The 26288-nt window shown below is 43.1% G+C and overlaps 1 protein-coding gene across 2 annotated transcripts in view; it reads left to right on the forward strand.

Annotated features, from left to right (window-relative positions):
* Positions 1-13156, forward strand: part of SLC25A48 (solute carrier family 25 member 48) — a 42726-nt gene extending 29570 nt beyond the window's left edge. Inside the window, exons 7-8 of one of the 2 annotated variants that reach the window (XM_068535929.1) lie at positions 8679-8797; positions 11956-13156. In XM_068535929.1, coding sequence (XP_068392030.1) covers positions 8679-8797; positions 11956-11971 — 135 coding nt within the window. In that variant the 3' untranslated portion in view covers positions 11972-13156. Of the gene's footprint in view, positions 1-8667; positions 8798-11955 lie in introns of both variants that reach the window. The other variant, XM_068535930.1, reaches the window with a different exon arrangement.
* The last annotated feature ends 13132 nt before the right edge of the window (positions 13157-26288 follow it).

The raw sequence follows: 26288 nt of genomic DNA on the forward strand, positions 1-26288 counted from the left end.
GGCTCTCTCATCTGTGTGTGACCTCCCAAGTCAGTGTTCTCCAGCTGCTCCTGGACTACAGCCAAGAGTGGCTGGAGCCAATTCACAGGCTACTGCAGGTTTTGCTGCCAGTACTGAGGTCTGTCTGCCTATTAGCTGATGCACAGGTGGGCAAGACTCCTCTTGGGTCCCTTGGTGTATGGTGCTGGATCCCACAACTCCCACAGAGGCACTTTTGTTCATGGATGGATGCTGAATTTTTGTTGTTGAAGTGAGGACAAAATAAGGGACATTTTGGGCTGCCACGATGCTAGTGTCACTCTCCCCATATATTTACCTTTTGTGAGACTTTTACAATATCTCTTCATACAGCTTCAAGTTACTGTCTAGTGATATTTTATTTCAGCCTGCAGGGCTCTCTTGAGCATTTCTTACAGGGTAGATCTAGTGGTGATGAACTCCTCCAGCTTTTGTTTATCTGGGAATGTCTTGATTTCTCTCTCACTCCTGAAGGATAGTTTTTCTGGATATAGAATCCTTTGTTGACAGTTTTGGTGTTTTTCTTTCAGCACTTTGGATATATTCGCCCATTGCCTTCTGGCTGCTAAAGTTTCTGATGAGTAATCTGTGGAAAGTCTTATAGAGGATACTTTATACCTGCTTTCAAGAGTCTCTCTTTGTCTTTCAAAAGTTTATTATAATGTGTCTTCTTGTAGTTCTCTTTGAGTTCATCTTACTTGGAGTTAATTGAGCTTCTTTGATGTTTGTATTCATGTCTTTCATCATGTTTGGGAAGTTTTTGGCCCTATTACTTCAAATATTCTCTGCCTCTCTCTCTCTCTCTCTCTCTCTCTCTCTTCCCCTTGGACTCCCACAATGAATATGTTGCTCTGTTTGATAGTTTCCCACAAGTCCCTTAGGCTCTGTTTACTTTTCTTCAATGTTTTTCTTTCTCTCAGACTCAATAATTTCTCTTGTCCTATCTTTAAGTTTGCTGATTCTTTCCTCTGCCTGTTCAAATAAACCTTTGAATCATTCTAGTAAAATTTTCATTTCAGTTATTCATTCATTCATTCAGTGCTTTTCAGCTCCAGAATTTGTTTACTTTCTTTTTTTTTTTTTTTTAAATTATTTATTTATTTATGGCTGTGTTGGGTCTTCGTTTCTATGCGAGGGCTTTCTCCAGTTGCGGCAAGTGGGGGCCACTCTTCCTCGCGGTGCGCGGGCCTCTCACCATCGCGGCCTCTCTCGTTGCGGAGCACAGGCTCCAGACGCGCAGGCTCAGTAACTGGCTCACGGGCCTAATTGCTCCGCGGCACGTGGGATCTTCCCAGACCAGGGCTCGAACCCGTATCCCCTGCATTGGCGGGCAGATTCTCAACCACTGCGCCACCAGGGAAACCCCCTTGTTTGCTTTCTTTCTGGGTTTTCTATTTCTTTATCGATATTTCTATTTTGTTCACATATCATTTTCTTGACTCTCTTCACATCTTTCTTTAGTTTTTCAAGCATCTTCAAGAAGGATATTTTAAAGTCTTTGTCAAGTAGATATGCTATCAGGTCTTTTTCAGGGACATTTTATTTTGATTTTTTTTCTTTGAGTGGACCATACTTTCCTGTTTCTTATATGCCTTGTGATTTTTTATTGAAAACTAGACATTTGAATCTAATAATGTGGTAACTCTGGAAATCCAATTCTCAGTCTTCCCCAGGGTGTGGTGGGTTTTGTTATTGTTTTTGATTGTTGTAGGCTATCTCTGTGCCAATGATCAACCTGAGGTGTAAACTTAAGGTTTTCTCAGTGTTTTTCTGAGCCCGTGCCTTTCCCTGGGCATACGCAGTCACTTTCTAATTTTCCTCATACATGCAGTTGCTTTTGAATGTCCTAGTCTTTAATGTCTGGCTCCCAAAAGAGGAAAAAGAGAGAAATGAAGGGAAGGGAAAGGGGCACCATCCCTTTAAATTCCCTGGAAGTCACTTCAGCCAGTGAACAAGGGGGTTGCAAGATGGAGGGGGAGGTTAAACAAGAATGAATGCCCTCCTCTTTGCACCTCATGATCAGAAACAGCAATCAGTGACCAGAACACAGAAGTCCAATATTTGGAGGACAAGGTTCTCATTGCCCACCCTGGTTCCCACAAGCTGTGTGCAGGTTACTCCAGGAACACGTGCATAGATGCCTGCCAAAGGGCTTGGGATGGGGGATGGGTAGCTGCTACTGTGCTAAATGCTGACATTGACTGAAATTAACCACTGCCCAAACCCTCCCCTGGAAGTTGGAAGCCTTCAGTAAACTCCAGAGTTCTAAAGTAGTTACATCAGACAAATTCTGTCTGTGTAATAGTTATTTAGGTGAGGAGACAGAGTCCTGGTATTTTCTACTCTGCCATGTTCCTAGAATTCTCACCTCAGTTGTTTTTTTTTTCTTTTCCAGTTTTACTGAGATATAATGGACATACAGTACTGTAGATGTTTAAGGTGTACAGCATAATGATTTGACTTACATATATCATGAAATGATGACCACAATAAGTTTAGTGAACATCTATCACCTCATATAGATACAACTTAAAGAAATAGAAAAATACTTTTTTCCTTGTGATGAGAACTCAGGATCTACTCTCTTAACCACTTTCATACATAATGTACAGCAGTGTTCATTATATTTATCATGTTGTACATTACATGTTGTACATCCCCTCCCACCACCCCTCACTTCTGGTAACCACAAATCTGATCTCTTTTTCTCTATTTGTTTGTTTTAGAAGTATAATTGACCTACAACACTTTGTTAGTTCCTGGTACACAACATAGTGATTTGATGTTCCTATGCATTTCAAAATGATCACCATGATAAGTCTAGTTACCGTCTGTCACCATACAAAGATATTACATAATTATTGACTATATTCCTCACACAATACATTTTATACCCATTACTCATTTAGTTTGTAACTGCAAGTTTGTACCTGTTAATTTCCCTCACCTATTTCTCTCCTCCTCAACATCCTTCCCCTTTGGCAACAACCTGTTTGTTCTCTGTATCTATGACTCTGTTTCTGGTTAGTTATGTTTGTTCGTTTTGTTTTTTAGACTCCACATATAAGTGAAATCATACAGTATTTGTCTTTCTCTGACTTATTTCACTTAGCATAATACCTTCTAGGTCCATCCATGTTTTCACAGATGTCAACATTTAATTCAGTCTTGGCTATTGTAAATAATGCTGCAATGAACATAGGAGTGCATGTATCTTTTCTAGTTAGTGTTTTTGTTTTCTTTAGGTAAATACCCAGGAGTGGAATTGCTGGGTTGTATGGTAGTTCTATTTTTAATTTTTTTGGGGGAACCTCCATACTATTTTCCATAGTGCTGCACCAATTTACATTCCCACCAACAGTGTGCAAGGGTTTCCTTTTCTCCACATCCTCACCAACACATGTTATTTCTTGTCTTTTTGATAATAGCCATTCTGACTGGTGTGAGGTGCTATCTCATTGTGGTTTTGATTTGCATTTCCCTGATGATTAGTGATTTTGAGCATCTTTTCATGTGCATGTTGGCCATCTGTATGTCTTCTTTGGAAAAATGTCTTTGCAGGTCCTCTGCCCATTTTTTAACTGGGTTGTTTGGTTTTTTGATGTTGAGTTATATGAGTTCTTTGTATATTTTGGATATTAACCCCTTATCAGATATATCATTTGCAAATATCTTCTGTCATTCAGTAGGCAGCGTTTTCATTTTGCTGGTAGTTTCCTTCACTCTGAAAAAGCTTTTTACTTTGATATAGTCCCATTTGTTTATTTTTGCTTTTGTTTCCCTTACCTGAGGAGACTGATCTCAAAAAATATTGCTAAGACTGATGTCAAAGAATGTATAGCTTATGTTTTCTTCTAGAAGTTTTATGGTTTCAGGTCTTACATTTAAGTCTTTAATCCACTTTGCATTTATATAGGGTGTGAGAAAGTAGTCCAGTTTTTCCAACACCATTATTGAAGAGGCTGTATTTTCCCCATTGTATATTCTTGTCTCCTTTGTCATAGATCAATTGCCCATATAAGCATGGGTTCATCTCTGGGTCCTCTATTCTGTTCCAATGATCTATGTGGCTGTTTTTGTGCCAGTATCATACTGTTTTGACTACTGTAGCTTTGTAGTATAGTTTGAAATCAGGGAGCATGGTACCTCTAGCTTTGTTCTTTGTTCTTAAGATTGTTTTGGCTATTCAGGGTCTTTTGTTTTTCCATCCAAATTTTAGAATTATTTGTTCTAGTTCCATGAAAAATGCCATTGATATTTTGATAGGGGTTGCATTTCATCTGTAGATTGCCTTGGGGAGTATGGTCTTTTTAATAATATTAATTCTTCCAATCCATGAGCATGGTATATCTTTCCAACTGTTTGTGTCATCTTCAGTGTCTTTCACTGATGTCTTATAGTTTACCAAGTACCTTTTACCTCCTTAGTTAATTTATTCCTAGGTATTTTTTATGCAATTGTAAATGGGACTGTTTTCTTAGTTTCTCTTTCTGATAGTTCATTGCTAGCAACAAATTTCTGTGTATTAATTTTGTATCCTGAAACTTTACTAAATTCATTGAAGAGTTCTGGTAGTTTTTTGGGGGCATCTTTAGGATTTCCTATGTATAGTATCATGTCATCTGCAAACAGCGACAGTTTTACTTCTTCTTTTCCAATTCAGATTCCTTTTATTTCTTTTTCTTCTCTGATTGCTGTGGCTAGGACTCCCAATACTATGCTAAATAAAAGTGGCAAGAGTGGATACCCTCGTCTTGTTCCTGATCTTAGAGGAAATGCTTTCAGCTTTTCACCATTGATTAAGAAGTTAGCTGTGGGCTTGTCATATATGGCCTTTATTATTTTTATCATAAATAGATGTTGAATCAATTGTCTTTTGTATTTTTTTAGCAGAAGCACAGATTGTGATTCAACCAATAAATACAGAGTGACACATAAGAGAGATTCAAAAGAGATGCTCAGTTTTTATTTGAGATTTTTTTTCTATTTCCCCAAATATTAATGTATCATTTTTCCAAAAAGCGCTGTAGAAGCAAAATATATTGCAGATATTATTTCCTCCAAAAATTTCTGTGTTCTGTTAAAAGCAAAGTCCTAGAAAACAACTGAGGTCAGATGATTGATTTCTTAACCTCAAAAGTATCTGACCCACAGTTTATATTCAGAGACAGGTTTTAAGCAGAGATAGCAATATTCAACTTGATTAACCACATCACTGACTGAAATTTTTTTTTATTAGTTGCTTAAAAAATTTGTAGTATGTGAACATAGGAAGCTTCAAAAGGTATAAGAGGATATACTGTCTAAATGTCCCTCCTGTGACCCCCTGCCAGTCTTCTCTCAAAGGCAATCACTGTTATAAGTTCCTTGTGATATATTTTCAAAATATTCACAGCCTATGCAAGCATATATGTGTGTGTGTATATTTATGTATGTTGGTATATGTGTTTGCATATAAACATACATAGCAACATGATTAAAAAAATAATCTTATACAGCCCTGGAAAGTTGGGTGGTCTCACAGTCAGATCCCCAGCAGCGGCAGGTGGAGCACCTTTTCCCAAGGCTGAGGGATGGCTCCAATCCTAGTGAGCTTGAGTGCTGGCTTTGTGGAGTACCCATTCCCAAACAGTCTTACTGCAGCTCACTGAGGCTGCAACCTATTCTCACTTCCCTATGGAAGAAGAACTCAGTGATAGTAAAGAATTGGAAAGGAGTCAAATAACGGCAATGGTCCCCAATTTTAGTAGCCCCTTGTAACTCAGTGATTACAAGTAAAGCAGTCTTTATGGTAGGGGAATTAGTAAGTCCATGGACTTCTGGGGCATTCCCAAGTCAGAACGGAAGAAAGGTGGGGTAGTTTTGGATCCATTCTCTGCCTGCTGCGAGGATCGTCCTAAACCACATGGGCCATGGCTCACACTTGGAGAGCTGTCATCTGCAATAAGGAGGCTGGAGGAGTGACTTGATGTCCTCTAGCTCCACAGAGGTGACTGTTGTGAGGGGGTTTGTGACAGTGGGATGAGACTGGATGACTCTAAGGAGAGATGGAGGGGACCATCTGTAAGTAGGCACCAGTGTTGGTTACTCTTTGGTTCTGCCACTTGGGGGATCTGAAGGCCTCCCTCCACTCCAGGAATCCCCCACTACCACAACCACCACCAGGATGCTTTCAGCCCAGAGACCATTCTTTTTTCACAGCAAGGAGTTTGTTCGTTCATGCATTCATTCATTCATTCACTCATTCATTCATCTGCCTGTCCATCCATCCATTGATTCATTTAATAAGATTTATAGAGGCTCCTCTAGGCCAAGCACCGTGCAGATGCTAGGGATTCAGATGTGAGCCGCACACACAGCCCTGCTGTCACTACTCTGACTGGGACTATTAATGAAGGGACAGACAAGTCATAGGTGACTGGAGGATGGTGTGAGAAGTGCTGTGATGGCAGAGATACTGAGGGCACAGAAGACAGCGGGCCATAATCCTACTTGGGGTGGCCATGGCAGGACTACCAGAGGGTATAGCCGAGTCTGGGGAGGATTCCAGCAGAGGGGACCAGAAGAGGCTCAGTGGTGAGAGAGAGCTGGCCTGTTAGGAGGAATGAATGGCAGGCCAATATACTGCCCACAGTGTCAAGTGTAAGAGGCAGCTCAGAGAAGTGCAAGGAGAGAGCATGTGGGTCCTGGCAGGCCAGGGTAGGGTATGGACTTGACCTTGGGAAGTGGGGAGCCATTGAGGATTCATGAGGAAAGACTCTGTCTACTGTTTTTGTGTTCCAAAAGCCAAGGTGATAGCCAGTAGCTCTGCACTCTTTTTGCCATCTTTGGGCCTCACAGCAGAGCAGGCCATAGCTAGGGGGAGGTCACCTCTGGCTGCCTGAAGTGGCCCACGGCTCCTGCACGGCCCAGTGCCGTGGGAGAGGAGGATCACATTCCAAGCTGCGTCCTGCCTGGCTTGCCTCGCCTTGCAGAGCCAAACCCCGGTGCACACGGGAGCCTCTGTGTGCACCCGGCATGGAATTTTCCTCTCAGAGCCTGACCCAGTTCCTTGCTGCTATTCAGTCACCCTGGCTGAGCCTGTGGAATTCCAGAAAGGTTAGACATTAGAGAGGAGTACTAATGTTACAAGGAGCCCTCTTGCCCCCTACCTGAATTGCTCCAGGGTTTGGCTGGGCCACTTGCTCACCTCTGGGGATCTTAAGCTCCCTTCCCTGGGGCCAAGGCTCCCTCACCCACCAAGGTACACTGAGGCCCTTCTCTCTCCTTCCTGACAAAGCTGCATGTCCCAGGCTGCCACGAGTGCCATGGTGCAGGCGCCTCTCCTGAAGGGATGTCTGTCACCTGATGTCCTGGCCCATGACAGTGGCCTGCACCTACCCTGACATCACAGTGTCCAACAACTAAGAAAACTGGGGACATGCAAGGGATTTCTACCTTCTGAAAATTATAGTACCAGGTCTAGTCCGTAAACAGTAAATTATACAGGCATCAATAAACAAGTTTACATCTTATACCTGACAGTTCTCAGGTCATTCACACTTGGGTAGTGATTTACCTTCAGACATGTGATCTCTTCCCAGAGAAGACATTTAATGACAGCTCCTCCCCATCCCACCCCTCACCAAGGCCCTTATTTATTCTCATCATGTTCTAGGTTATACTGTAGTTACTCCTGAATGGGGCTTATCTTCCCTAGTAGCTTATAAACTTCCCAAGGGCTGGAACCACGTCACAGAGATCAGTGTCTACCCAGCACCAGGCAGGAAGATTCAGGGTGGAAGGGAAGCATCTTACCATATTCCCCAGGGGTGAAGACAAATACAGTCTTCTTGTATTAAAGGCCGGGTTTAGGCCACTGGTACTAATACTCCTCAGCACTCATACTAATGACCAAAGTGGAGTGCTACTCTGTATGAAGTGGTGACTACTGATGATAAGGATGGTGGTGTGACTGTCAACAGTTAAGGAGTGCTTTACTGCCTGACAGGCACTGTGAAAATGCCTTTAAAAGCAACGTCTCATCTATTCCCTCAAAAACTGTAGGAGGTCAATAGTATTATTACCCCCATTTGACAGTTGGGAAAATTGACTTCTAGAGACTTTGCTATTTTCCCAAGTAACACAGCTACTAACTGGCAAACTGTACCTGGACTCCAGGTGTGTCATCTTGAGCAGGGCCTGAGTTCCCCCTACCCTGCCCCTTTGGGGACGTCCTGTGAAGCACCTGTCACAGTTGTTGGTCACGGCCGGGTGCTCTACCCCTGCAAAGCGTGTGGAGCTCTGACTTGCAGAGTCCCGAGAACCGAGCATGTGTGCGCATGCTCACGAGAGAGCCACAATTAAACGAGCGTATGTGGTGTTCGCGGGACTCACCTGTTGGCGCATAGTATGTAGCGCATGCGTACCGGGCCTGCGAAGGAACGCGCCTTCAGAAGTGACGTGGCTGAGGGCGGGGGCGTGGCTGGGGTGTGTGTGTGCTGGCGGGGGAGGGTCTCCACCTTCCCGGTCCTTTGGGCTCTGTAGGGTCCAGCCTGGGACAGGGGGCTGCGTGGGTGGGCAGCAGCGCCGGCCCTGGCTCTGCCCTCGGTGGCAGCCCTGCGGAAGGTGCAGGTCAGTGCCCTGTGATAACGCCGCCTCCTGCCAAAGGTGTTTTTCAGAGGCATCACGGTCAATGCCGTGCGGGGCTTCCCCATGAGCGCGGCCATGTTCCTTGGGTACGAGTTCTCGCTGCAGGCGATCCGCGGGGACCACGTGGCGACCAGCCCCTGAGCGCAAGGTCAGTGCACCTCCTTCCCAGCCACTTGTGCCCTCCTGGAGCTTAAAACTTTCTTCTTTGAGGTGAAAATGGTGTGGCCTTCTGAAATATCCCTCTGTCATTTGTTTCCTGTTTAATCTGTGTTAATTCTGGGCTAGAATTGCCACCCTTCTTGTCATCAAAAAGCCCTTCTGAAATGCCCACCTGTGGCTGATGGTGAGCTGGACGCTCAGTAACTGAGGTCGGCACAGAACTTACCTGTTTATAGTGAGCTCACCTATCTGTTTCCCGTTCAGTAGCTTCAACAGCCCTTAGAGAGACGCCTGTTTAGCTTCACTGTACAATTTAAATAACCCAGGCTCAAGACTGAGGACTTGAACCAGGGTGCCCACCGCCTGTTACACAGGCACCATCTCCCCACCTCCCTACTGAACTCAGTTTAGGTCTGAGGACAGGCTCCCAGAGTCTAGAGGACAGCCTCTGCTATACCATCCCTGCCTCCCTCACCCTCTCCTTTTCCTGTTCTCATTGTAGAAAGGTCACTGCAGCCAAAGGGATCTAAAAACAGAAATCTGAACAAGTGACTCCCTTGCTCCAGTGTCCTCAATGGCTTCCCATTGCCCTCTAGGTTATGTGTCGGTCCTTAACAGCCTCGTTCTCACCAGCATCTTAGACATACCATCCTCACTCTCGCCTCAGGGTCTTTGTGCATGCCGCCCTTGCCTGACACCCTCTTCTCAGGCCTTCCTCTTGTTTTTGGCCTCACCAACTCCTCTTTGTTGTTCAGGCCTTGGTGTAGAGGTCTCCTCCTCCAGGAAGCCTGCCCTGATGTCTCAGCCAGGAGGATGTGTGCCTGCTGTAGGCTCTGCTCTGTCCCTACCACATGCCCATGCATTATAACTGCCTGCCAACTTTCCTCACTCCCCAGCCAGCACGAAGGTTCCAGGAGAGCTGTAACTATGTTTTCACCTCTGTATCACTAGTGCTTCTCACGAAGCCTGGCACACAAATGGCCACTCAGAAACACCGTTGAGTAGATGGATGATCAACTTCCAATATCCCTTCAATTCCTCCCCTTCTTTTCCTCCCTTGTTTCTCCTTCTCTAGCCCCAAACTAGTTGTTTGCAGAGCTCAGAAGACAAAGTGGGATGAGTCACTGAATTTTCTAGAAAACAAGAGACCATTTTGCTTCAGTCGTGGTGACTGCAAATTCTCTCAAAAAGGATTGTCTTCATCAGGAAGGTCTAACCAACCTCCCTGTTGACTGCCCTGGGGCATCAGAGTCTGGCTAGGATGCGTGGATGGGGCCAGACCCTAGAGCCAAGGGAAGGGCAGGATGGATCAGGCTCATGAGAGTGAGCCCAGGCCCAGCCCTGGACGCTGGCTTTAAATCACATGCTTTAGCTTTTCACTAAAGCACCTGTATCCACAGCTTTCTGGCTTTTTGCCCTCTCTTACAAAAGGAAAAGGGCAGCAACACATTTTGCATAATTAAATATCCTGCGTAAAGAGTCACTGAACTTGGGTTATGTCCAGGACAGGGAAGAGAAGTCTGGTTCTTAAAGCTGTGCTCAGATACTGGGCACATCCCCCTTTTAACAGATGAAAGTGACTTTTAAAAAATTCTATCATAAAATCAATTTTTATTGTAGGAAAAAATAGAAAATACAAATAAACAAAAAGAACAAAATAAAAATACCTGTAATCTCATGACCTTGTTAATATTCTTCCAACTTTTTTATCCCCCAGATGGGATCCAACTTTACTCAGTATTTTATAACTCACTCCTCCCATTTACTAGTTCAGGACCATTTTTCCATGTCATTAAATCTTCAGCTGCAAAGCGGTTTTAACGCCAAGGCTTCACAGATCCCAGAGTCGCTGGACGCTTGCCTGAGCCATGGCACCCTGCCACTTGTGGCCACCCTGGTGATTGGCTACTTCAGGAGGAAAGAAGGCGTTTCTAGCAAGCCCAATCCTGATTGTCCTGGATTTGGCCTTTCAGAGCAGTGCCCCAACTGGAAGCTTTTCCTTCTGAAAGTGCTCTGATAGGACAAGGGGCACAGATGTCTGTGTGCCTTTTCTCTGCTGGGGTGGCGAGGGGGCTGGTGCCTCTCAGGTGGAGGAGGGCATTCCCAGTGGCTCTTCTGGGGCCTCATCTTGAACAAGCCTCACCCAAGGAGTTCAACTTCCTGCTCTAATCCAAGAACACCAAAGGCCTTTAATGAGTCCTGGGTCTGAATTTATCAAGTAGCGCTGAAATCTCGGGCAGGTCATGCCCCAGGCAGCAGTAAAACCCACTTTTTGAAGACAAGGCAGCCAGTGCCTGCCTCGTAACCTAGACTGAGGACAGAGTGGGATGAGGTAGTTAGAGAATTAGGGAGCCTAAAAAGTGGTGGGATGCTGTCTATCTCGATTCCTGGGCACAGGTGGTGGGAACGGCGTGGAATTGTTTCCAGGTGCCTGCAGGGAATAGAGTCCAGCCCCAAGCAGCTCCAGCCCCCTTCCAACCACCAGATACAGAGCTCTCCCCCCGCCCCCACGAAGTCCTGGGAAGGAAGAGCACTTCCCTCTCACTCATCCACTCAGTTATCTCGCTCCCAGATCACACATATGAGTGGCCCAAGGATCATTTGAAACCCAGTAAATACCGCACAAGGTGGTGGTTTTGTGATGTGGTTAGTTTTGTCTGTTCACATGGAGAAACCAGGATCAGACTGTACGAGGAAGATGACCTTTGGTGGTAGAAGTGGGGTCCCAACCACTGCTCAGCGGTCAGCACTTGTGAATCCAAGCACTGACCTGAATTCACAGGTCCGAGGCCTGTGAATCCAACTGCACCATCCCTACCGGCCCGCCAGCATCCCCTGCCCCCAGAACTTTCCTGGAATGATGCTGGTTCGCCCTCTGCTGTGACATTCAGACTTCATTGGCCCACTTTTCAACTTCAGGAAAATTCATTTTCAAGGCAGGAAGATACATGTTTTCCTACAATATCTTTTATCGAACTTTTACAAATAACACCGGACAACCTCATAGCCTTTCCCCAGTCTGTTCTCATGGCGATACTTTGCCCAGTGTTGCTTCACAAAAACAGTTTTCAGATGGATTGACTCCTGGATCTCGCTGACTGATAACCCCAGTTAGATGAAAGTCTTACCTTTCCTCTTTCTTCCCAGAACCAGCATCACCTGACCAGGGCCTCATTCTGCTACAGCTGATGCTGATGGCGGCGTCTCTAGAACCTGTGGTAGCGAATTTACTGAAGAGAAAGAATGCCTCCCCGCCGACCCTCAGCCACCCGGTCTCACCTCCGGAATCCCTGCTTTCCCAGTTGCAAGCACTCTTCCTCACCTCTGGGCTGGGGCCGCTGAGCTGCTGCCTTGGAAGGACGTTTGATTCATGACCATCTATTTCAGATCCTCACTGGCACCTGATATCAAGCAGGGTCAAATAGACCCTGCCCCCAAGACTGCTGTAAACTCGCTGGGAATTCACAGAGGAGCTGGAGTTGTCTCTGAGTTCCCAAATAAAAACATTTCTGTATCAGATGCTTCCGCCTGGCTTCCAAGAGACTGGCCACCCTCATTCTTCCCTCTGCTTAGACCCCTGTGGATGTCACCGGCCCAGAGAGGAGCCCTCTCGACACAGGTGAGGAGAGGAACTCAGATGGCAAGCTCGCTCCTTTTTCCCCAGCTGCCTCAGGTGGGCAGGGCGGCGGGGAAGCCTTGTAGCAGGTTTCTCTCCCTCGGACAGTGGCATGCGCGGCTGCAGCATCTCCGGGATGGCAGCATTGAGTGCAGGTCGGGTGGGCGTTCTCTGGGCCTTATTTTCACATGGAGGACAAAACAGAACAAAATGAACTCTTTGTCCACAGTCTGATTTCCATTATGATGTCATTAATCTAAATTTTACTTCTCCCTGGGACCACGTGGGGAGGCCACTGCTCTTTTGCTGTTATGTGTCCATGATGTCACTGCCACTTCCACGCCCCCAAGAGCGTCCCTAATCAGTCATACAGCCCCTTCTTCGTGAGCTGAATGCAGCTCCCGAATCCTTCTCAACACAGTGTCCTGGGAAGCCGCCACCAGCCAGCGTGATGCATCTATTCCTGGCTTAGATCCTGGTGGGGAAAATATCCTTAGATTCCCCACCACCACCCCTTTTTTCCCCCTTGAAAGAGTCTTCCTTGATTTTTCCACTGCCTCCCATCCCCCTTGAGTGATTTGGAGAATGTCTCTGAAAATCCCCTCCCCCAACAGACCCAGCACCAGCACAAAGCATGGCTCTGGCACCAAGTTGAAAGTGTTCAGTCTCCTCAACTTATGCTGTTACTGTAGCAAAGGGTTCCCTGCTTGAAATAAAACCCTCAGTATGGTCTCCTTGATTTTTCTCCTTTACTACCCCTGGCACTGCGGGGTCCCCGGGCAGCTCTATAGGCTGCGGTCTAAACTCTTCATCCCGCCAGCAGCAGGATGTTTGCTCATTCCTTCAGTCATCAAACATTTTTGAGCATGAGCATTGACTACATGCAGACGCTGTCCTTGATGCTGGGGACAGCCATGAAGGGCCCCTGTGGTACTTCCATTCTGGCATATTAGAGACGGTTGTCTTTACATGAGAGATGGGTCTGCATGCATCGCTGGGCCCGGCAGGCACTATGGATGCTGGTGAAGAGAGGCTGACTAGCATCTGGTTCATTCCCGGGGGAACCTGAGGTGTTTTGTATAACACAACCCAGAACATGTTTCTTAAGTCCTCCTCAGCTAGACCATTTCCTGGCGCTGCTGCTGGTTGCCAGTTTGTTCAGAAGAGTGTTGTATTCACGAGGCCAGGTGGGGTCTTCTGCTGGGTGCTCCTGATGAGCTGAGATCCACAACAACCTTCTTCAGGTGTCAGAACCTGTCCCAGGTTCTTCTGATCATCTTGGCTCCTCTGCATGATTGAAGGAGGTAAGTTAACATGGAAATATGATGCTAGCCGTATATTAAGTGCAAAAATGAAGTGGAAGGGTAAAATGTGTGATGTTACTCCTTTAAAAATATGTATGTTGGGGCTTCCCTGGTGGCGCAGTGGTTAAGAATCCGCCTGCCAATGCAGGGGACACGGGTTCGAGCCCTGGCCCAGGAAGACCCCACATGCCGCGGAGCAACTAAGCCTGGGTGCCACAACTACTGAGCCTGCATGCCACAACTACTGAGCCCGTGAGCCACAACTACTGAAGCCCGCGTGCCTAGAGCCCATGCTCTGCAACAAGAGAAGGCACCGTGAAGCCCACACACTGCAACAAAGAGTAGCCCCCTCTCGCCGCAACTAAAGAAAGCCCGCACACAGCAACACAGCACAGCCAAAAATAAAAATAAATTAATTAAAAAATATATATATATGTTATATAAATATATTCTAATTATGCATAATTATATAGATATTGAAAAGAATCTGGAAGGATACACACCAAACTTAATAGTGGTTATTTTGGGAATATGGAATTGGGGGAAGGCTTTCAATTTCTACTTTGATGATGATGGTGATTTCTCTGTGCACCACTATAGTGTTTCAATCTTTTACAGTGAGCATATATTGATTTTATAATTTTTAAAAATAAAGACACATCTATTTGCAGAGCTGGGTTCCATGCTGGGCACTTATTTCTCAGGCTCCCGCTGGCTCAGCTGCACAGGCCAACTTCAGGCTCTAAGTAACAGCCCTTCCTCTGCCTGCCCTGCCCACCCCAGTGCCAGTTATACACAGCCTGCAGCACACTTTCTGCACACACACACATACACACACACACGCACACACACACAGGAACACCTGGACAGCAAAAGGATGGGCCTCAATCTTAATGAAGTCACTCGACCCCAACCCAGACAAACCTCATGTGTAGCCAGTACTGGGAGGGGTCAACCAGCAATGGCCCCACTTCCTGTTAGATTCTCCTGGAGGAGATAATCTTGTGGAATAATTGGGACCAAAAGATGTGTGTTGAATCTGACTCTGTACCAGGTGCTTGTGCTAGGCATGCTGGGTGACCATGGCAGGGATCCTGCCCTCAGGAAGCTTAGTACAGGCTGATCTGTGTCATCATCAGGAATATGTTTACAAATGGAATTCCATTTTTTTTCGGCTGAGCCTTGCGGCATGTGGGATCTTAGTTCCCCGACCAGGGATCAAACCCGTGCCCCATGCATTGGGACCGCAGAGTCTTAACCACTGGACTGCCAGGGAAGTCCCAGAATTCCATTTTTCAGAGAGGCTGAAGACAGAACAGAATTTCACGCTAAGCACCAGGTTTGGTGCCTGTATCCTGGTCTTGAAGAACTTCAGATTTGCCCTTTTGCCTTCCTGGGGACGGCGAAAAGAATACCAATAACCATTATTCTACAGCAGAGGTTCTCCACAGCAGTCCTTTCACTCTGTAAAATTACGGAGGGCCGCAAGGAATTTTTGTTTATGTAGATTATAACATTTACAGAAATTAAAACAGAATTTTTACAATGTTGTGTTAGTTTCAGGTGTACAGCAAAGTGAATCAGTTATATGAATACATATATCCACTCTTTTAGATTCTTTTTCCATATAGGTCATTACAGAGTATTGAGTTCCCTGTGCTATACAGTAGGTCCTTATTAGTTATCAATTTTATATATAGTAGTGTGTATATGTCAATCCCTATCTCCCAATTTATTCCTCCCCTGCTTCCCCCCGGTAACCATAAGTTTGTTTTCTACATCTGTAACTCTATTTCTCTTTTGTAAATAAGTTCATTTGTACTATTTTTTTAGATTCCACATATAAGTGATATCATATGATATTTGTCTTTCTCTGTCTGACTTATCAGTACTTCACTCAGTATTACAAGCTCTAGGTCCATCCATGTTACTGCAGATGGCATTATTTCGTTCTTTTTTGTGGCTGAGTAATATTCCAGTGTATGTATGCACCACATCTTCTTTATCCACTCCTCTGTCAATGGACATTTAGATTGCTTCCATGTCTTGGCTATCGTAAACAGCACTGCAGTTGGGGTGCATGTATCCTTTTGAACCATGTTTTTTTCCCAGATATATGCCCAGTAGTGGGATTGCTGGGTCATATGGTAGTTCTATTTTTAGTTTTTTAAGGAACCTCCATGCTGTTCTCCATAGTGGTTGTACCAATTTACATTCCCACCAACAATACAGGAGGGTCCCCTTTTCTCCACACCCTCTCCAGCATTTATTGTTTGTAGACTTTTGAAGATGGCCATTATGACTGGTGTGAGGTGATACCTCATTGTAGTTTTGATTTGCATTTCTCTGATAATTAGTGATGTTGAACATCTTTTGGCCATCTGTAAAAACTGAGAATTTTTAAAGTATTTGTTTAAAGTATAATAAGCCCATTACATTTTAGCACACATATTTTAATGAAAACAGTTATCCTTTCCAAACAAAAATAAATAATGAGAAAAGTTGCACTGTTTTACCGTTTTGCAAAGCTCCTAATTTCTGGCTTAAACAGAGGACAGTTGGATTCCCATATTTGCTTCTGCTTTCGGTCGGTTGCGATATCCCTTGCCATGTAGTTTTCTGAAAACTCCATTGTACACTTGTGATAATATGAGAGTAAAAAGGGCAGATAATACCTTGGTGTCATATGAAAATAGTTTTGAGCACGGGTCTCCCTTTGAGAACTCCTGCTCTACAAAACAAAATCGGTCACCCAAAAGTGCTCTCGGCTGATGAACTGTAGAATTGCCACTAGGTGGCAGCAGAGGTCAACTAAATGCACCGCAGGTCGGGGCTTCTGGTACCTCGTGACATTGGTTTCAGTGGTTAGAGCATCTGGGCCCCATGACACTTCTCTTCCTGTTTTTTGGGATCTCATCATCTCTGTTGTTGTCATTGTTCTTTTACTTCTCTGTGGTGGAACTAACTTCAGACCAGGGAGACCTTGCCTTGGGTTCCAGCTCCAGGTCTGTAATCTGCTACCTGCATGAACTTGGCAAGATTTGGCCCTCCTGGACCTCAGTTTCTTCATCTGTAAAATGGCCACACTGGGTGGACCTCCCTTACCTATCTTCCAGGGATTCAGTAAGACTCTGTTGCTAAAGTGGTTTTCTAAACTGTGAAGTGCTAAACATAGGGGTCAGAGGAACGTGGTGGAGGTTGGGTACTCTGTGATTTTTCCTGTTTCGGTTTCAGGCTGTCTTCCTCTCTCTGAGTCTGGGTTGTTGGCATTTTTCATGGGATGACAGAGTGGCTGCGTCGGTGGTCCCTGAGCCTTGTCTCTGCCTCTAAAACTCTGACTTCTACAGATGCTCGGCTCCTAAGTCTCTGGACCCCCAAGTAGACCTCCAATATGCGTGTTTGGGGTGGGGTGGATGCAGATGCTAATGTGACCTTTCTGATGCCCAGGATATCTGTCGAGTCATTGATTCAAGTCCTCCAGGGTTCTGACTCCCAGTGCCTCTCTCTGACAGGCTGATATCAATGAAGTTTCCAGGAAACATTTGGTCAAGCAGAGGAGTCCAGCCTGTGAGCACCTGGGAGCCGGAAAAACCATCCAGAGAATGTCTGCTTTTTCCGGCTGCTGGTGGAGAGTGGGGAGAGGCCAGCATGCTCTGGGCCCAGTCAGCCTCACCAGTCACAGGACCCAGCCCTAACTGCCTTGTGCCGGCTGTCGCTCCCCTCCGCACCTGTAGATTATGAAGACACCACTGTGTCGAACCCAGCACTTGGCACTCCTTGCGTGCTTTACTGGTGTTTGTTGATTGACTCAGCCACATCCTCAGGTGTACAAAAAATAAAAGAAGCTTGCTTTTTTTTTTTTTTTAATTTAGTTTTTTTCAAGCTTCCATTCTACCTGGTGGCAGAAAAAGTAATTTTGCCATTTCGGATGTAAAACTCAGAAATTCCAAGTTAAATACAGCCAGTTCAGGATTTTCTCCTTCTTCTCCCTCTCCTGGGGTGACTTTAGATTCTCAGGGTGTGGGGTATAGGGAGAGGCTTCTTGCTCTCGGGAGGTGCTCCATCCTATGCTAGCATTCTTCCTGTCTAGTCCTGGAGCATGGCCTTCCCTCCATGGTGGCTGCTGTGGAAGCATCTTCATTCCCATCTGGTCCTGGCCACATGGTCCCTGCCTGCCATATCTGCCAACCCCGAGGCCCCTCTGGCCTTACTGTGCTCCATGACACATCCATGCCCCTCTCTGTCCTATGGGAAAAGCCTTGCCTTCCACACTGGAACTACTCAAGGGCATGCATCAGGCCCACCTTCCTGGGGCTCCCTATGCCACACCATGTAATGGGTGGCAGGAGACAGTTTCTTTTCCGATTGTCATCTCCCGGGGCACACAGGACATGTGGCTCAGGAGCCCTCCCTTCTCAGGTCCTCAAGCCTCCCTGGAGTTCTGCCACCGCCACTCCAAGCTCAGCTGGGGGAGAGGCACTCACCAGTGTCTGCTATCATCTTCTCTAACTTCTCTTCCACGATCCATAGGCTATTACTTCCTCCCCCTGGAGCTAGGAGCTCTACCTTTGGAAATTCAAAAGCCAAGATTTAACATTTATATTAATAAGTAAAGGACAGTCACTTCAGTCGATGCAGAAAAAGCATTTGACAAACTCCAATAGTTGTTCATGATAAAAACACTCAATGAACTGAGAACAGAAGAGAGCTTCCTCAACCTGATACAGGGCATCTACAAAAAGTCCACAGCCAACATCAAACTTATAGTGAAAGGATAGGTGCTTTCCTACTAAGATCAGGAACAAGACTCTGGCCACTTCTATCCAACATTGCACTGGATGTTGTAGCCAGGGTAATTAGGCAAGAAAATGAAATATAAGGCATCCACATTGGAAAGGAGAACTAAGCTACTTCTATTTACAGATGATATGATCTGGTATATAGAAAATCCTAAGGAATCCACTAAAACCTATTAGAACGAATAAACAAGTTCAGCAAGGTTTCAGGATATAAGATCAACCTACAAAAATCAATTGTATTTCTATATCTTAGCAATGAACATACCAGAAATGAAATTAAGAAAACAATTCTGTTTACAATTGTATTTGAATAATGAAATATTTAGGCACATTTTAATAAAAGAAGTACAGGATTTTTATACTAAAAACTACAAAACCTTACTGAAAGAAATTTTAAAAGATCTAAATAAATAGAAAGATACTCTATGTCATGGATCAGAAGACTAAATATTGTTAAGATAGCAGTACTTCCCAAATTGACATACAGATTTAATGCAATCTCTCTCAAAATCCCAGATAGCTTTAAAAAAAAAAAAAAAAAAAACCAAAACGCTAATCTTAAAACTCATATGGAAATGCAAAGGACCCAGAGTAGCCAAAACAATTTTGATATGTAAGAGTCAAGTTGGAGGACTCATTCTTGCCTATGACAAGGTTACAGTGATCAAGACAGCGTGGTGCTGGCATAAGGATAGACTCGTAGAGCAACAGGATAAAATTGAGAGTCCAGAAATAAACCCTTATATTCATGGTCAATTGGTTTTTGATGTGGGTGCCAAGATAATTCAATGGAGAAAGAATTGTCTTTTCAACAAATGGTGTTGGGACAACTGAGTATCCACATGCCAGAAGAGTGAAGTTGGAACCTTATCTCACACCATATATGAAAATTAACCCAAGACGGATCATAGACCTAGATGTAAGAGGTAAAACTATGAAACTCATAGAAGAAAACATAAAAATAAATCTTCGTGACCTTGGGTTAGGTAAAGATTTCTTAGAATACCAAAAGTGTAAGTGACAGAATAGAAAATAGACAAATTGGATGATAACTTAAAACTTTTGTGCTACCCATAGCATGAAGAAAAGGAAAAAGACAACCCACAAAATGGGAGAAAATATTTGCAAATCTTATATCAAATAAGGGACTTTTATCCAGAAGTACAAAGAACTCTTACAACTCAACTATAAAAAGACAAATAACTCAATTTAAAACTGGGCAAAGGCAGGGCAGACAGCAGAAGCAAGAAGAACTGCAATCCTGCAGCCTGTGGAACAAAAACCACATTCACAGAAAGAGAGACAAGATGAAAAGGCAGAGGGCTATGTACCAGATGAAGGAACAAGATAAAACCCCAGAAAAACAACTAAATGAAGTGGAGATAGGCAACCTTCCAGAAAAAGAATTCAGAATAATGATAGTGAAGATGATCCAGGACCTTGAAAAAAGAATGGAGGCAAAGATCCAGAAGATGCAAGAAATGTTTAACAAAGACCTAGAAGAATTAACAAACAAACAGAGAGGAACAATACAATAACTGAAATGAAAACTACACTAGAAGGAATCAATAGCAGAATAACTGAGGCAGAAGAACAGATAAGTGACCTGGAAGACAGAATGGTGGAATTCACTGCTGTGGAACAGAATAAAGAAAAAAGAATGAAAAGAAATGAAGACAGCCTAAGAGACCTCTGGGACAACATTAAACGCAACAACATTCGCATTATAGGGGTCCCAGAAGGAGAAGAGAGAGAGAAAGGACCTGAGAAAATATTTGAAGAGATTATAGTCGAAAGCTTCCCTAACATGGGAAAGGAAATAGCCATCCAAATCCAGGAAGCGCAGAGAGTCCCATACAGGATAAACCCAAGGAGAAACACGCCGAGACACATAGTAATCAAATTGGCAAAAATTAAAGACAAGGAAAAATTATTAAAAGCAGCAAGGGAAAAACGACAAATAACATACAAGGGAACTCCCATAAGGTTAACAGCTGATTTCTCAGCAGAAACTCTACAAACCAGAAGGGAGTGACATGATATACTTAAAGTGATGAAAGGGAAGAACCTACAATCAAGATTACTCTACCCAGCAAGGATCTCATTCAGATTCGACGGAGAAATTAAAACGTTTACAGACAAGCAAAAGCTAAGAGAATTCAGCACCACCAAACCAGCTCTACAACAACTGCTAAAGGAACTTCTCTAAGTGGGAAACACAAGAGAAGAAAAGGACCTACAAAAACAAACCCAAAACAATTAAGAAAATGGTCATAGGAACATACAAATAGATCATTACCTTAAACGTGAATGGATGAAATGCTCCAACCAAAAGACACAGGCTTGCTGAGTGGATACAAAAACAAGACCCATATATATGCTGTCTGCAAGAGACCGACTTCAGACCTAGGGACACATTCAGACTGAAAGTGAGGGGATGGAAAAAGATATTCCATGCAAATGGAAATCAAAAGAAAGCTGGAGTAGCAATACTCATATCAGATAAAATAGACTTTAAAATAAAGAATGTTACAAGAGACAAGGAAGGACACTACATAATGATCAAGGGATCAATCCAAGAAGAAGATATAACAATTATAAATATATATGCACCCAACATAGGAGCACCTCAATACATAAGGCAACTGCTAACAGCTGTAAAAGAGGAAATAGACAGTGACACAATAATAGTGGGGGACTTTAACACCTCCCACCAATGGACAGATCCTCCAAAATGAAAATAAATAAGGAAACAGAAGCTTTAAATGACACAATAGACCAGATAGATTTAATTGATATTTATAGGACATTCCATCCCAAAACAGCAGATTACAGTTTCTTCTCAAGTGCACATGGAACATTCTCCAGGATAGATCACATCTTGGGTCACAAATCAAGCCTCAGTAAATTTAAGAAAACTGAAATCATATCAAGCATCTTTTCTGACCACACGCTATGAGATTAGAAATGAATTACAGGGAAAAAAACGTAAAAAACACAAACACATGGAGGCTAAACAATACGTTACTAGATAACCAAGAGATCACTGAAGAAATCAAAGAGGAAATAAAAAATTACCTAGAGACAAATGACAATGATAACACAACGACCCAATACCTATGGGATGCAGCAAAAGGAGTTCTAAGAGGGAAGTTTATAGCTATACAAGCCTACCTCAAGAAACAAGAAAAATCTCAAATAAACAATCTAACCTTACACCTAAAGGAACTAGAGAAAGAAGAACAAACAAAACCCAAAGTTAGCAGAAGGAAAGAAATCATAAAGATCAGAGCAAAAATAAATGAAATAGAAACAAAACAATAGCAAAGATCAATAAAATTAAAAGCTGGTTCTTTGAGAAGATAAACAAAATTGATAAACCATTAGCCAGACTCATCAAGAAAAAGAGGGAGAGGAGTCAAATCAATAAAATTAGAAATGAAAAAGGAGAAGTTACAACAGACACAGCAGAAATACAAAGTATCCTAAGAGACTACTACAAGCAACTCTATGCCAATAAAATGGACAACCTGGAAGAAATGGACAAATTCTTAGAAAGGTATAACCTTCCCAGACTGAACCAGGAAGAAATAGAAAATATGAACAGACCAATCACAAGTAATGAAATTGAAACTGTGATTAAAAATCTTCCAACAAACAAAAGTTTAGGACCAGATGGCTTCACAGGTGAATTCTGTCAAACATTTAGAGAAGAGCTAACACCCATCCTTCTCAAACTCTTCCAAAAAATTGCAGAGGAAGGAACACTCCCAAACTCATTCTATGAGGCCACCATCACCCTGATACCAAAACCAGACAAAGATACTACAAAAAAAGAAAACTACAGACTAATATCACTGATGAATATAAATGCAAAAATCCTCAACAAAATACTAGCAAACAGAATCCAACAACACATTAAAAGGATCATACACCACGATCAAGTGGGATTTATCCCAGGGATGCAAGGATTCTTCAATATACGCAAATCAATCAATGTGATACACCATATTAACAAATTGAAGAAAAAAAACCATATGATCATCTCAATAGATGCAGAAAAAGCTTTTGACAAAATTCAACACCCATTTATGATAAAAACTCTCCAGAAAGTGGGCATAGAGGGAACCTACCTCAACATAATAAAGGCCATATACGACAAACCCACAGCCAACATCATTCTCAATGGTGAAAAACTGAAAGCATTTCCTCAAGATCAGGAACAAGACAAGGATGTCCACTCTCACCACTATTATTCAACATAGTTTTGGAAGTCCTAGCCACAGCAATCAGAGAAGAAAAAGAAATAAAAGGAATCCAAATTGGAAAAAAGAAGTAAAACTGTCACTGTTTGCAGATGACATGATACTATACATAGAGAATCCTAAAGATGCTACCAGAAAACTACTAGAGCTAATCAATGAATTTGGCAAAGTTGCAGGATACAAAATTAATGCACAGAAGTCTCTTGCATTCCTATACACTAATGATGAAAAATCTGAAAGAGAAATTAAGGAAACACTCCCATTTACCATTGCAAAAAAAAGAATAAAATACCTAGGAATAAACCTACCTAAGGAGACAAAAGACCTGTATGCAGAAAGCTATAAGACACTGATAAAAGAAATTAAAGATGATACCAACAGATGGAGAGATATACCATGTTCCTAGATTGGAAGAATCAATATTGTGAAAATGACTCTACTACCCAAAGCAATCTACAGATTCAATGCAATCCCTATCAAATTACCAATGGCATTTTTTACGGAACTAGAACAAAAAATCTTAAAATTTGTATGGCGGGGCTTCCCTGGTGGCACAGTGGTTGAGAATCTGCCTGCTAATGCAGGGGACACGGGTTCGAGCCCTGGTCTGGGAAGATCCCACATGCCGCAGAGCAACTATGCCCATGAGCCACAATCACTGAGCCTGCGCATCTGGAGCCTGTGCTCTGCAACAAGAGAGGCCATGATAGTGAGAGGCCCACGCACTGCGATGAAGAGTGGCCTCCGCTTGCCGCAACTGGAGAAAGCCCTCGCACAGAAACAAAGACCCAACACAGCCAAAAATAAATAAATTAATTAATTTAAAAAAAATTTGTATGGAGACAAAAAAAGACCCCGAATAGCCAAAGCAGTCTTGAGGGGAAAAAAGGGAGCTGGAGGAATCAGACTCCCTGACTTCAGACTATACTATAAAGCTACAGTAATCAAGACAATGTGGTACTGGCACAAAAACAGACACATAGATCAATGGAACAAGATAGAAAGCCCAGAGATAAACCCACGCACCTATGGTCAACTAATCTATGACAAAGGAGGCAAGGATATACAATGGAGAAAAGACAGTCTCTCCAATAAGTGGTGCTGGGAAAACTGGACAGCTACATGTGAAAGAATGAAATTAGAACACTCCCTAACACCATACACAAAAATAAACTCAAAATGGACTAGAGACCTAAGCGTAAGACTGGACACTATAAAACTCTTAGAGGAAAACATAAGAAGAACACTCTTTGACATAAATCACAGCAAGATCTTTTTTGATCCACCTCCTAGAGTAATGGAAATAAAAACAAAAATAAACAAATGTGACCTAATGGAACTTCAAAGCTTTGCACAGCAAAGGAAACCATAAAGAAGACGAAAAGACAACCCTCAGAATGGGAGAAAATATTTGCAAACGAATCAAGGGACAAAGGATTAATCTCCAAAATATATAAACAGCTCATGCAGCTCAATATTAAAAAAACAAACAACCCAATCCAAAAATGGGCAGAAGACCTAAATAGACATTTCTCCAAAGAAGATATACAGATGGCCAAGAAACACATGAAAAGCTGCTCAACATCACTAATTATTAGAGAAATGCAAATCAAAACTACAATGAGGTATCACCTCACACCAGTTAGAATGGGCATCATCAGAAAATCTACAAACAGCAAATGCTGGAGAGGGTGTGGAGAAAAGGGAACCTTCTTGCACTGTTGGTGGGAATGTAAATTGGTACAGCCACTATGGAGAACAGTATGGAGGTTCCTTACAAAACTAAAAATAGAATTACCATATGATCCATCAATCCTACTGGGCATATACCCAGAGAAAACCATAATTCAAAAAGACACATGCACCCCAATGTTCATTGCAACACTATTTACAATAGCCAGGTCACGGAAGCAACCTAAATGCCCATCGACAGACGAATGGATAATGAAGATGTGGTACATATATACAATGGAATATTACTCAGCCATAAAAAGGAACGAAATTGGGTCATTTGTTGAGACATGGATGGATCTAGAGACTGTCATACAGAGTGAAGTAAGTCAGAAAGAGAAAAGCAAATATCGTATATTAACGCATATATGTGGAACCTAGAAAAATGGTACAGATGAACCGGTTTGCAGGGTGGAAAATGAGACACAGATGTAGAGAACAAACGTACGGACACCAAGTGGGAAAAGGGGTGGTGGTGGTGGTGGTGGTGTGATGAATTGGCAGATTGGGATTGACATGTATACACTGATGTGTATAAAATTGATGCTAATAAGAACCTGCTGTATAAAAAAATAAAATAAAATTCAAAAATTAAAAAAAAAATGGGCAAAGGATTTGAATAGATATTTCTATACAAGTGGCCAATGAGCACATGAAAAGATGCATCACTAGTTATAAGGGAAAAGCAAATCAAAGCTACCGCGAGATACCACCTTATACCCACTAGGACGGCTATAATCAAAAGGACAGATAATAACAAATGATGACAAAGAAGTGGAGAAATTGGAACCCTCATACATTGCTGGGTAGAAATGTAAAATGGTGCAGCCACTTTGGAAAACAGTTTGGCAGCTCCTCAAAATTTAAACAGCATTACCTTATGACCTAGCAATTCCACTCATAGGTATATACCCGAGAGAAATGAAAACATGTTCGCACAAAAAACCTTTATATGAATGTTCATAGCAGCATTATTCATAATAGCCAAAGAGTGGAATCAACACAAATGTCTATCAACTGATGAATGGATAAATAAAATGCAGTATATCCATGCAAAGGAATATTATTTGGCTATAAGAAGAAATGAAGTAGAACTTCCCTGGTGGTCAGTGGTTAAGACTCTGTACTTCCACTGCATGGGATGTGGGTTCGATCCCTGGTGGGGTAACTAAGATCCCACATGCTGCACGGCGTGGCCAAAATAATAATAATAATAATAATAAAATAAAAATTAAAAAATAAAAAGAAATGAAGTACTGATACATGCTACAACATAATGAACCTTGAAAGCATCATGGTAAGTCAAAGATGCCAGTCCCAGAAGAACACGTCATATTCCAGTTATAGGAAAAATCCAGAAGAGACAAATTTATACAGTAGAGACAGAAAGTAGATTATTAGTTGATTAGGCTGGGGGAAGGGAGGATAGGGAATGTCTGCTAATGTGTACAGGGTTTCTTTTGCGGGTGATGAAAATGTTCTGAAATCAGATTGTGGTGATGGTTGCACAGCCCTGTGAATATACTCAAATCCACTGAGTTGTATACTTTCAATGGGTGAATGGTCTTTGCATTTCTGCTGAGCGCTCCCTTTGCAGAGGAAGAAAGGTGTTGGTCTGGGATGAATGAGGAGGGGAGCAGGGTAGGAAAGGAATTGCAGGGCTGAGACTGCACAGTATCTTCCTGCCTCAAATGGGATGGATGGGCAGAGAGGGAGAGACAGACAGATGGATGTGGACTGGTCAGCTTTCAGGCCAGAAGCATCT

The sequence above is a fragment of the Eschrichtius robustus genome, chromosome 2, assembly GCF_028021215.1.
Source record: "Eschrichtius robustus isolate mEscRob2 chromosome 2, mEscRob2.pri, whole genome shotgun sequence".
Lineage (NCBI taxonomy): Eukaryota > Metazoa > Chordata > Mammalia > Artiodactyla > Eschrichtiidae > Eschrichtius > Eschrichtius robustus.